The 12,806-nt window shown below is 33.8% G+C and overlaps 1 protein-coding gene across 1 annotated transcript; it reads right to left on the bottom strand.

Annotated features, from left to right (window-relative positions):
• Positions 1–1,463: 1,463 nt before the first annotated feature.
• On the bottom strand, positions 1,464–9,440 carry LOC133330776 (serine/threonine-protein phosphatase 2A regulatory subunit B'' subunit gamma-like). Its single transcript, XM_061539186.1, has 3 exons — positions 9,310–9,440; positions 8,103–9,216; positions 1,464–1,554 (listed from the first exon to the last, which is right to left on the bottom strand). The coding sequence occupies exons 1-3, from the start codon at positions 9,419–9,421 to the stop codon at positions 1,464–1,466; spliced, it is 1,317 nt and encodes a 438-aa protein (XP_061395170.1). The 5' UTR covers positions 9,422–9,440.
• Positions 9,441–12,806: the final 3,366 nt, after the last annotated feature.

Raw genomic sequence — 12,806 nt, 5'->3', positions numbered from 1 at the left:
ATATGGGAACTATATCTAAATCTGAACCGATTTTTCAATAGCGTTTGTCCTTTTTAACATGGACAGACAGACCGACGGAAATGCATAAAGACATAATACCCTGTACTACAGTGTGGTGAAGGGTATAAAAACACACGAAAAAAATATTCTTAGATTCAGTGTGGCATTTGTTTGTAGGGATGTGTGTGTTTACTTTTTTATGTAAGCCAGCTTGATCCCTTTCTTGTTGTTTTAAAAAATTAAAACAACAAGATTTTTATTTTTAAAGTGGGTTGATTACTTTCGGGAAAGGCAGAGAAGATTATAGTTTCGGATTTCGCCACAAATCCTCATCAGTTCTCTTAGTTTTTTGCTTAGGATATTGTCCCGGAAGTCTGTATCACTCCACTAAACAAAAAACCCTTCTTCCCCAATTTTCCTACATCCACAACGTCAAGCCTAAGTACTTTTAGAGTACACCACTCTGTTTGAGAATTCTCTAAAAGTCTCAGAACATGTTGTGGCGGAACATGTAACCATGTGCCATAACTTCACTGTTATGCGACTATACTTTGCAGAGAATTAACATAACATGTTTGTTGGTATTTTTAAAAAAAAATCCACGCCTTGGTTTGTTAGTATTCTTTAATAAAAACTTGAAAAAATATTCCTTAAAAAATCCACGCCTTTGTTGGGTACTTGAAAAAATATTCCTTAAAAAATCCACGCCATTGTTGGGTACTTGAAAAAATATTCCTTAAAAAATCCTCGCCTTGAATTGGTAGTTGGAAATATTCTTTAAAAAATACACATCTTGGTTTAATAGTTGAAAAATATTCTTTAAAATATCCACGCTTGGTTTGATAGTTGAAAAATATACTTTAAAAAATCCACGCATCTTGGATAGTCCTTCAGAAAATCCACTCTTATAGCTCGTATAATCCTTTAAAAATATTTTAATATTTAATAATATTTATTTGAAATCAAATTTAAATAGAAAAAATACATTTAAAATACTAATTTATATATAAATATCTCAAAAGAAATACAATCGCATTACAATCTAGTTAAATTAAAAGCTAAACTAGTTTTCAATTATTATGCAAATTTGTGTGAAAGACAACAATTGGAATGTTAATACTTATAAAGAAGATAATAAAGTATTTAAAATCTAACAAAAAAATATGTATATTATTAATTTTTTTTAAATAGTAAATTTTTTATACAAACGAGAATTAAGTACATAAGTGAAAACCTAAAAAATATAATTAAATTCTTGCATTTTATTAAAGTAATATTATTCTCTACTTTCTTAAAAATAAAACTTTACCTTTGTTCTATGTTGAACCGAATTTTTCCAAAGAAAAACTAAAATCATAACTTAATTAAGAAAAGTTTAAGTCACGCGCACACACACACCGAGTGTAACCACAAACATATTTGCGCGCTCTATATGTAAAGGGGAAATAATAAAAAGTGCAGAATTAAACATTATGTGAACCTTCTTCACGATTTTCATAAGCCCAGAATTTGTGAAATTCAATTAGGATGGAGACAACGGTTTCAGCTTGGCCACTGCAATGAGAACAAAAGAAAGAAAGAGAACAAAATTAAAAACAAGAAAAATCAAATGTAAAAAATAATAAAAAGAGGGAAAATTGAAAATAAATGAAAAGGAAATGTGAAACTCATGAAATATAATATCAATGTATATATGCCACACCACGACAAAACAAAGCCGAATGCCAGAGTATAAATTTCCAAACAAATCTGCCACTGCTGAACTGGTGTGTTGAGCAGCAGATCTTTACAAAAAAACCAGTAAGGAAAGCAGTAAAGTCGGACGGGGCCGACTATATAATACCCTTCACCACTATGGGTATATTAAACAGGATTATAACATAAAATTGGATGAAAAAAAATGTGATATTTATCTAAATGTGAATCTACCTAGATCTATCCATAAAGTATGTCAATCGACTTCAAACAAATACAAATAGGTCATCCGTTGGGCTATGTCTGCACTTCTAGAAAACGCAACTACGTAATTCTATGCTCAATTTTGTAAGTTGTGCAAAATTTGATGTCAATCTGACCAACATGAGGAGTTTGATGCCCAATTTACTTGAAATCGGGCGAAAATATATATATGGAAGCTCTATCCAAATATTGAGCGATTTCAAACAAACTTGTCACAGGTTAGGTTTTACTAATTTCAGAACGTTTTGTTCCTATTGGTTCCTTAGTACGTCAATTACTTAAAATCAATCTATAATAAAAGGGAGCTATATCTAAATCTGGACCGATTTTCACGAAACTTGGCAGACATCATTCTAGGCTCAATTAAGTACGTTATGCCAAATTTCGTGCAAATCGAAGGATATATAGGGACTTTGGTGCACCATTTACATGAAATCGGACGAAACTATATATAAGAGCTATATCTAAATCTTGACCTATTTTCAGGAAACTTGGCAGACATCATTCTAGACTCAATTCAGTATGTTATGCCAAAATTCGTGCAAATCGAAAGATATTTAGCGACTTTGGTGGACCATTTACATCAAATCGGACGAAACTATATATGTGAGCTATATCTAAATCTGGACCGATTTTCTCCAAACTTGGCAGACATCACTCTAGGCTTAATTCAGTACGTTATGCCAAATTTCGTGCAAAACAAAAGATATATAGGGACTTTGGGCACCATTTACATGAAATCGGACGAAACTATATATGGGAGCTATATCTAAATCTGGACCGATTTTCACGAAACTTGGCAGACATCATTCTAGACCTAAATGATTAGGCTGTACCAAATTTCGTGCAAATCAAAAGATATGTAGGGACTTTGGGGCACCATTTACATGAAATCGGACGAAACTATATATGGGAGCTATGTCTAAATCTGGACCGATTTTCTCCAAACTTGGCATACATCACTCTAGGCTTAATTCAGCACGTTATACCAAATTTCGTGCAAATAAAAAGATATATAGGGACTTTGGCGCACCATTTACATGAAATCGGACGAAACTATATATGGGAGCTATATCTAAATCTGGACCGATTTTCACGAAACTTGGCAGACATCATTCTAGACCTAAATGATTAGGCTGTACCAAATTTCGTGCAAATCGAAAGATATATAGGGACCGTTTACATTAAATCGGTTAAATACATATATGGAAGCTATATCTAAATCTGAACCGATTTTTCCCAATTTCAATAGAGTTCGTCCTTGGACCGAATAAGTGACCTATGCCACATTTCATCCAATTCGGATCATAAATGCGACCTGTACTTTGTTTACAATTTAACATGGACAGACAGACGGACGGACGGACGGACGGACATGCATAAATCGACTTAGAAAGTGATTCTATGCATATTCTCAAAAGGAACCATGTGTCTATCTCGTTTCCTTTTGCCTGTTACAAACATATGCACAAAGACATAATACCCTGTACCACAGTGTGGTGAAGGGTATAAATAGTTACAATGCCAGGCAGCCTCATTGCATATTCAATATGTATGATTTTAATTAATATCTGCTAAATTAAATTTACGTGCATCACTGAAACGATAAGTGAGAAATGTGACGATGAGCATGATAATGATGATGTTGATGATACTTATGGTCTTCGTTTTCTCATACTCCGCATCATCATCATCATTATCCACGTAATTATTATTGAAAAGAAACATGAAACATGCATTACACATACAAGAGTATATCTATACAGGATTTTTTGTATGTGTGAGTGGATTTCAGATTCCATGTTTAATGTTAGGGCAAACATAATCGAAGAATCAGAAAAAGAAACAAAAAAACGCAACACCAAACAAAACCTTCCATACCTAGAGCTATGTATATTCGTACCTACATTAAAAGTTCAGATTATACATACAATGTTCACTTTAATGTTTTATAGATATCTGTGGGTATGTGAATGTAATATTTCATTCATTGATTTAAATGGATGGTGTGATAATGAGTGGGTGGTAAAAAGAAATATAAATATTTTAAAAAATGGACTTGGAGTTGGATCAAATGGTATATCTAATATTGAAATCTTTAAAAAAATATATAATATCGACTACTCTCGAACTAAATGCCAAATGCCTCACTCCAACTAAATGTCAAAAATTTAGTTCTGAACCAATTTGGCACAGCGCACTTAATTGAGTCTGGAATGACATGTGCTAAGCTTCGTGAAAATCGGATCAGATTTAGAGATTGCTCCCATATTTATTTGCGAACGATTTAAACTATAAAGAACCTTATATATCTTTCATGGCAGTTATTGAATGTCGAGTAGTCTATAAAAATATAAAAATAGCGTGAATTATTGAATTTTTTTATTGGTTTCTCTATCCAGAGTCTTCCCGTTATAATGAAAACCGTCATAATGAAAACCAGTAAGGAAAGTAGTAAAGTCGGGCGGGGCCGACTATATGATACCCTTCACCACTATGGGTATATTAAACAGGACTATTAGAATTTCATGCTGGATGAAACAAAATATGTGATATTTATCTAAATGTGAATCTAACTAGATCTATCCATAAAGTATGTAAATCGACTTCAAACAAATATAAATAGGTCATCCGTTGGGCTATGTCTGTACTTCTAGAAAACGCAACTATATAATTTTATGCTCAATTTTGTACGATGTGCAAACTTTGATGTCAATCTGACTAACATGAGGAGTTTGATACCCAATTTACTTGAAATCGGGCGAAAATATATATGGTGCGTCAATTACTTAAAATCAATCTATAATAAAAAGGGCTATATCTATCTAAATCTGGACCGATTTTCACGAAACTTGGCAGACATCATTCTAGACCTAAATGATTAGGCTGTACCAAATTTCGTGCAAATCGAAAGATATATAGGGACTTCGGGGCACCATTTGCATGAAATCGGACGAAATTATATACAAGAGCTATTTCTAAATCTGGACCGATTTTCTCGAAACTTGGCAGACATCATTCTAGGATCAATTCAGAACGTTATACCAAATTTCGTGCAAATCGAAAGATATATAGGGACTTTGGGGCACCATTTACATGAAATCGGACGAAACTATATATGGGAGCTATATCTAAATCTGGACCGATTTTCTCGAAACTTGGCAGACATCACTCTAGGCTTAATTCAGTACGTTATGCTAAATTTCGTGTAAATCAAAAGATATATAGGGACTTTGGGCACCATTTACATGAAATCGGACGAAATTATATACAAGAGCTATTTCTAAATCTGGACCGATTTTCTCGAAACTTGGCAGACATCATTCTAGACCTAGACTGTACCAAAATTTAGTGCAAATCGAAAGATATATAGAGACTTTGGTGCACCATTTACATGAAATCGGACGAAACTATATATGGGAGCTATATCTAAATCTGGACCGATTTTCTCGAAAGTTGGCAGACATCATTCTAGGCTCAATTCAGTACGTTATGCTAAATTTCGTGCAAATCGAAAGATATATAGGGACTTTGGGGCACCATTTACATGAAATCGGACGAAACTATATATGGGAGATATATCAAAATCTGGACCGATTTTCTCGAAAGTTGGCAGACAGCATTCTAGGCTCAATTCAGTACGTTATACCAAATTTCATGCAAATCGAAAGATATATAGGGACTTTGGGGCACCATTTACATGAAATCGGACGAAACTATATATGGGAGCTATATCTAAATCTGGACCGATTTTCTCGAAACTTGGCAGAAATCATTCTAGACCTAAGTGATTAGGCTGTACCAAATTTCGTGCAAATCGAAAGATATATAGGGACTTTGGTGCACCATTTACATGAAATCCGGCGAAACTATATATGGGAGCTATATCTAAATCTGGACCGATTTTCTCGAAAGTTGGCAGACATCATTCTAAGCTCAATTCAGTACGCTATGCCAAATTTCTTGCAAATCGAAAGATATATAGGGACTTTGGGGCACCATTTACATGAAATCGGACGAAACTATATATGGGAGCTATATCTAAATCTGGACCGATTTTTACGAAACTTGGCAGACATCATTCTAGACCTAAGTGATTAGGCTGTACCAAATTTCGTGCAAATCGAAAGATATATAGGGACCGTTTACATTAAATCGGTTAAATATATATATGGGAGCTATATCTAAATCTGAACCGATTTTTCCCAATTTCAATAGGGTTCGTCCTTGGGCCGAATAAGTGACCTATGCCAAATTTCATCCGATTCGCATCATAAATGCGACCTGTACTTTGTTTACAATTTAACATGGACAGACAGACGGACGGACGGACGGACATGCATAAATCGACTTAGAAAGTGATTCTATGTATATTCTCAAAAGGAACCATGGGTCTATCTCGTTTCCTTTTGCCTGTTACAAACATATGCACAAAGACATCATACCCTGTACCACAGTGTGGTGAAGGGTATAAAAATACTTTCAGCCACTGCAAAATTTGATCTTTCCCATACTGGGTTCTTCTTCAGTGGCGCCTACATCGGATTTAAATCTGTCTCAAATGTTATGCTTTTAAAAATTTCCATACCCTCCTCAACCAAAAATATACACTACACCATTTTCCCTATAGTTGAGATTTTCAAGTGGGTTAGTAAGTAAGTATATATATCTTCATATATATACACATGTTGTATTCGCCATGGTTGTTAAATGCAACAAAAAATATTACCACATATACATATATGAACTTTACATATGAACATAAATGCATTTTTTGTATATATGAACATTCATATATATTATAGCATAACGTGTAATGTTAATAATGGCAACATACAACTCTAGCACTACTACACGTCTACTACTCATAAGGATACAGTGATATGTTTGCTGCTGCTACCCACTAAAGAGTGGTGAGTGCAACAGCACGAGGATGATGATGATGATGGCAAGCAAGCAAACATTTAACTCTGTAAAGAATATGAAATGGAATGTAATAAAAGTTAAACAGAATACCAATTTTTGTATAGCATATCAACCATACAAGTATATACAAATGCTTTATGCATATGTATGTATATACATATATCGACATATATACATTCATATATATAGATATGCATAGATTTGTTAAATGAGGTCAATATGTTAATGTTAAATGCATCATAAATATTAAAATTGTGTAAGGCATAATAAGTGTACGAGTGTGTGTGTGTGTAATGTATGTAAAAAATAATAATAAAATAATTTTTAAATACGTAAGCAAATTAATTTAAAACATCATTAAATACAATAATGAGATTCCAACAAATATGTTTACATATGTATATTGGGTGGTGGTTGTGTGTATTATTTTAGTATTAAATTTAAACAGCAAATAAATATATAGGAATTATATACATACAGGAAGGATATAGATATTGGGATAAATTATATTTTTAATTTTTAAATTATTCAAAATTTTAAAGGTTAAAAATGGGAGTTTTGCCTAGTGTTGAATCAATACTATAGTAATTATTGTCCAAAATCGACTAAATACCAAAAATCGAGAGCTACCCTTATATGATGTATATACCAAAACATAAGCCAATATTGAGAATATCTGGTACATAAACTTTCTACCCATTGAAAACCGAAACAACACAATCACACCAGCAAGACAAACATGCAGATGGACTTCAACTTGTCTGAAGACGATTTGTCCATATAAACTGTATGGCCCCAATTAACCATTGATAAAACCAGTAAGGAAAGTAGTAAAGTCGGAAAGTATGCCAAGTTTCGTGCAAATCGAAGGATATATAGGGACTTTGGTGCACCATTTACATAAAATCGGACGAAAATATATATGGGAGCTATATCTAAATCTGAAACGATTTTTACCAATTTCAATAGGGTTCGTCCTTGGACCAAATAAATAAGCTTAGCAAATTCGAATAAAAAATGCGACCTGTACTTTGTTTACAATTTAACATGGACAGACAGACGGAAGGATATGCATAAATCGACTCAGAAAGTTATTCTATGCATATTCTCAAAAGGAACCATGTGTCTATCTCGATGCCTTTTGCCTGTTACAAACATATGCACAGTGTGGTGAAGCGTATAAATATATCACTGTCACAGTCCCATTTCCCACTTACCAATTGATTAAATCCTGCAGTGTAATTTTATACGGATCCTTCGACTTGACCATATCAAATATTTCATCTTTTAAATCTTCAAAATTAACAGCCTCGGCATTGCAAGCACGTATCTGTTCCTGAATACCCTTAAAGAAATAATGCAATGTTTGAGCCGTCAAGTAGCCCTTGTGTTGGACATCCAAAATACGAAATAAATAATGTAACGATTGCGGTTCATGACGATTATCCAATGCTAGCACAAAATCAAGGAAGGTCTTATAATCCATTTCACCATCAAAGGTACGACACTCATCAAAAACACGATCCAAAAATACCGATGTTAATGTGCCCGAACCATAAGCAGCCAATTCTTTTTTACTCAACATGCCATTATGGTCTTTGTCCAAATTTAAATAATTACCGTAGACCGTCAATACCGATGGCATGGAGAACCAATTATGTTCTTGAGATTCTTTTGATGACTCTTCGTCGCGCAACTCCAACAGTTCAGTAAGCAGGCCGGATGCCAGAATGTCGCGTATGCGTATACGTCCTGTGTGCAAAGGATCCAAAAAGAAAAAGAATTTCTTCACAACCGTACACACATAGAAACTCTGAAAGGAGGGCTGTACACAACCACTAATTTGTGCCAATGTCGGTATAATGTCTATGATATAATTCTCCATATCGATTTCACGTAAATAACCTTGACCCACATCATCATAGAACGACAGCCCAATACGTCCTTGTGTCAGCCACACTTTACGCATTGTATAATTGAAAATTGAAACAATTTCAACTTTCCCCGGATAACCGGAATGGCATTGCAGTTTGGCAAACAGACGGGCCGTTAAGTATTTGCGACATTTGGCACTAACCGCCTGCATTACTTTCAAATAGTCGTCGTAACCAATCAATTGCTGGCCCATTGGTGTCACTTGTGTACAATGCTTTTCCAATATGGACCACAGCGTATTCAATTCCTCATTATCGAGCAGTTCTTGTGAACGTTTTTGCAAGAACAATGAGTGGGCTTCTTTGCGTAGATTTTGCCTTAGGGTATCGTTGGGTGCTGGTGGTGCATGGAAAAATTTCGGTATTGTTGAATATGTTGGATGTTGGTTAGCATTTGGTTTTCCATTAGGTTTTCCATTTGCAGAATGCGATTTATTGGCACCAGTAGCAGCAGCGGCACCTCCACTACAGCTGCCACCGCTGCTGTTGCTGACTTTGAGTGGTGCATTTTCATCAAAGTTGTTGATTTCTTCTTCACTGGGTTTCTTCGTCGACACTTCAAGATTTTCAAATTCTTTAATAATATCTGGATCCAATTCCATTGTTATTGTTGTAAGTTAATGGAAATATTGAATGTAGTTTTGTTTATATATTTTTTTTTAATTTTTGTTTAAGAATTCCCTTGCACACAGAGATTATCTATAATTTTATGTAAACAGCTGTTACTGTCAATTGTGTGTTCTCTTTGATATTGAAGAGAGCGGAGGCTCGCTCTCTTGCTTTGGCAGAGAGTACTAAAACATGTTTATTTTGTGAATGATCACTACACAGGGTTGTATTTTGAAATATTCGTTATTTGCTTAGTACAAATATAATAATTTTTAATTTTCCGTTAAAATTTCGTATTTAAAGATTGAAGTAAAATGAAGATTGAGGTTTATTGGGAGATAATTAAGCTATAAAACTGGGTAGCAGGAAAAGACCTTTGAGTTGAAAAAATAAAAACTCGAAACTGGCCAAATATTTAAAAAGAAATGTAGTAATGAGTAGTAAATATATTTCGATTTGGATATGTAATGTAATACCATGTCTTTAATGAAAAATGCATTTTTCATATAAATGTTCGGATGTTTATTTCATAATAAAGAAGAAGGCATGACGTTATGATTAAATAAGTAAACAAGTTTGCTAAGATCGCCCGGACCATACTTTTTATAACCTCCACTATGAGGTGGACATTCAGAATACATAAAATATATCAAGACTTCTAGGAGAAAAAAAACTAATACTGACCATGTCGAAAAAGTCGCGAGGGCCTGAGAAAGAGATCTGAAATTGTCAAATAGCCCAATACAGTTATATGGGAGCTATACCAAATCGGGAACGGGTTTCAATTTTTGCTATTGAAATTTAAAATCCAATTAAAAATATATCAAGATTTGTGAGATATGACGGATACTTTAAAAGTCCGCCAATATTGATTGTGTTTCTTAGGCAGATTTTCTATCAATTAGAACCCAAAAGATCAAATTTCAAAAATTGTTAATCCAGCCTCACTTTGAAAAAGTAAGGCTCTATTAACACGATGGACCATAAACTGAACCCAACGTTCATGAAGGAGGATGGATGAAGGAGATGGAGTGGATGTACAGTGAAGGAGGTCCACAACTTGCTTGTTGACGTAATAGCCGAAGCAGAAATGGGTGGAAATATTCGTAATAGCCGAGGTAGAAATGGGTGGAAATATTCGTCGAAAAGTACATTTTCAAAGTTGATATAGCTATATATCGATTGAATTGGGTAGTTCCGGAACGAACTAGTTACTAGTAAATTATCGGGAGTTCACTGTTTGTGTGTTCCCGTACTGCAATAATCTACTAGATTTTACTATTTTCTTCGATATCATAAAGGAAAATTCTAAGAACTATAAATAATGTCGTTAAGGCAGACCAGCTGGATATTAGCTGTCACTTAAATTTGCTGTCAAAATCCTTTATTGTGAATTAGTTCCATTACAAAACAAAAGCCGAATTTTTTTTTTTTTTTTTTTTTTATATTATTTTGGTTGGCCCACTTTCTATAGGGATAGAAGGTTTAGTGCCATGTATCCGTATGTAGCTTTGCTACGAATTTGACTTTATCCATAGATGGTGGTTTGTGTTTTGCAGGTTGACTTCGATCTTCTTTAAGAATTTGACCACAATGTTCAGACTTTCTAAGCCTTGTGTATCAGTGAACTCTTCTACTGTGAAGGAGTCACATAGTAGCGAAAAGCATCTTCTTTTGCTATTAAATTTACGGAAATTAAAAATTTCATGCGCAGCTGTTTGGATTTTGTTGAACGACTCGTAATTTATAGGTTATCCGTATTTAAAAACACACGTGTTAGTTAAGCGAACGCTTAACAACCGCCATTTTGTAAAAATCTATTTTTAAGCCCATGGGCGTGTAGTACTCATTTAAAATTTTTTTTACGTCTTTCTTGTGAGCCGTCCGAGGACGAACTGAAGCCGAATTTTTGACATTAGACTTAAGACAAAACAGCTGACTTTCGCTAGCTGGGTGATCTCGGAAAATTCGTTATCGTAGTAAAAAATAGTAAATTATTGCAGTAAGGGAAGAGACCATGTATATGGGGCAAAGGATCTTAATGAAGGAACTAGTAAAAAAAATAACGAGAATAATTGATCCGCTACGTGAATTAGATTGTCCAACTTTTTGAGACTATTTTTAATATAAATACTCTTTTGGACATAATCCCCACGTAGAGATCTCTCCCAACTTTAGATATTTACTTTTTAGCCATTGTGCAGTGATTTAAGCCTCTTATTCATCGCAGGCGCTGTATTTTAGCATTCCGGGTTTTGGTGAAAAACGACTTCTTAGGCAATGTTCAATATAGGATCAAGTTTAGACGCAGCTTCCTATTTTAGATATATGAAGATTTTAGCCGTATTTTTCAATGCCGGGGGAAGTGTATTTACCATTTCAGTTCTTTGAGGGCTAAACACATTTTTGCTAAAAATTTGATATTCAACGGTTTCGATTCTATTTTGTTGTATTATGAATCTTATTAATTTAGTCGTGTTATCGAACATCTATCACCCTTAAATGACCATTGGCAACTTAAGCTGCTTTTTTCCCTTTATGGTACTCTGTGAAAGAAATGAGAATATGAAGTAGAAAAAAATCGAAAAAGGCCGAAAACTCCTGATGAACGAAGTCTGGAGATTGAAGATTTATTTGAGATACATTCAAAGGAATTGACAATTTAAACCCACTGGGTTAACGAAATCCAGTACAATGTTAACGTAGTCTAAAGTTCGGGAACGGAAAACTAATAAAAATTTCGAAATTAGTTTACAATCCTTCGAAATCTTCACAACACCCAATAAGATGATGGCGTTTCTAGATTCCCCATTAATACTACATTTACATTGTAAAATAAATCCTCTTAAAGGAGGTTAACCATCCTAAACGTTATAAATGCACCGTTTATCAAAAAGTGTAGCATACTTTAAGGACGTCAAACATTTTTGTATGTACTAAAAAAATTGTGTTGTAAAATATTGAAGATCAAAAAATCAGTTTATTCATTAGTCAACATGAACTGTTTGAGGTATTTATGTTTAGATTTGTATTGCATACTTTTAGGCGCAATTAGTTATTGTTCTGTACTCAACTTGGTTGAAGATTATAACTGAAAATATATTTGAATAAATCTGTATTATTTTGAACGTAAACATATTTTTTAATCAATTCAATTTTATTTTTCATTACAGGTTCTAATATAAAAGTCGCTTCGGCTATATTAAATTGTATATTAGCACGTCAATTATGTTTTGAAGATCCATCATGTTCAGCAATATTAGAAATTATACCCAGAGTTTGTGGTCCAATACCAGGTAAGTTACAACACAAATAAAATAAAAAGAAAAAAATTAAAATTCCAGCAAATTTGTATTTGTTGTTTAAAAATTGATATTT

The sequence above is a fragment of the Musca vetustissima genome, unplaced genomic scaffold (genome assembly GCF_032173495.1).
Source record: "Musca vetustissima isolate MV318-11 ecotype Yass unplaced genomic scaffold, APGP_CSIRO_Mvet_v1 utg1857, whole genome shotgun sequence".
In the NCBI taxonomy this organism is placed as follows: Eukaryota; Metazoa; Arthropoda; class Insecta; order Diptera; family Muscidae; genus Musca; species Musca vetustissima.
The sequence above is the reverse complement of the archived record's forward strand: the minus strand, read 5'-3'. Positions and strand labels throughout refer to the sequence as shown.

What these genes read in the sequence shown, in the direction of transcription:
- LOC133330776 (XM_061539186.1), bottom strand. Translation starts at nt 9,421, where the DNA reads ATGGAATTGGATCCAGATATTATTAAAGAATTTGAAAATCTTGAAGTG. An exon ending in AAATGCACCACTCAAAGTCA is followed by an intron (nt 9,217 to 9,309) that starts GCAACAGCAGCG and finishes CTAATGGAAAAC; the next exon opens with CAAATGCTAACCAACATCCA. An exon ending in CTGCAGGATTTAATCAATTG is followed by an intron (nt 1,555 to 8,102) that starts GTAAGTGGGAAA and finishes TTCTCATTGCAG; the next exon opens with TGGCCAAGCTGAAACCGTTG.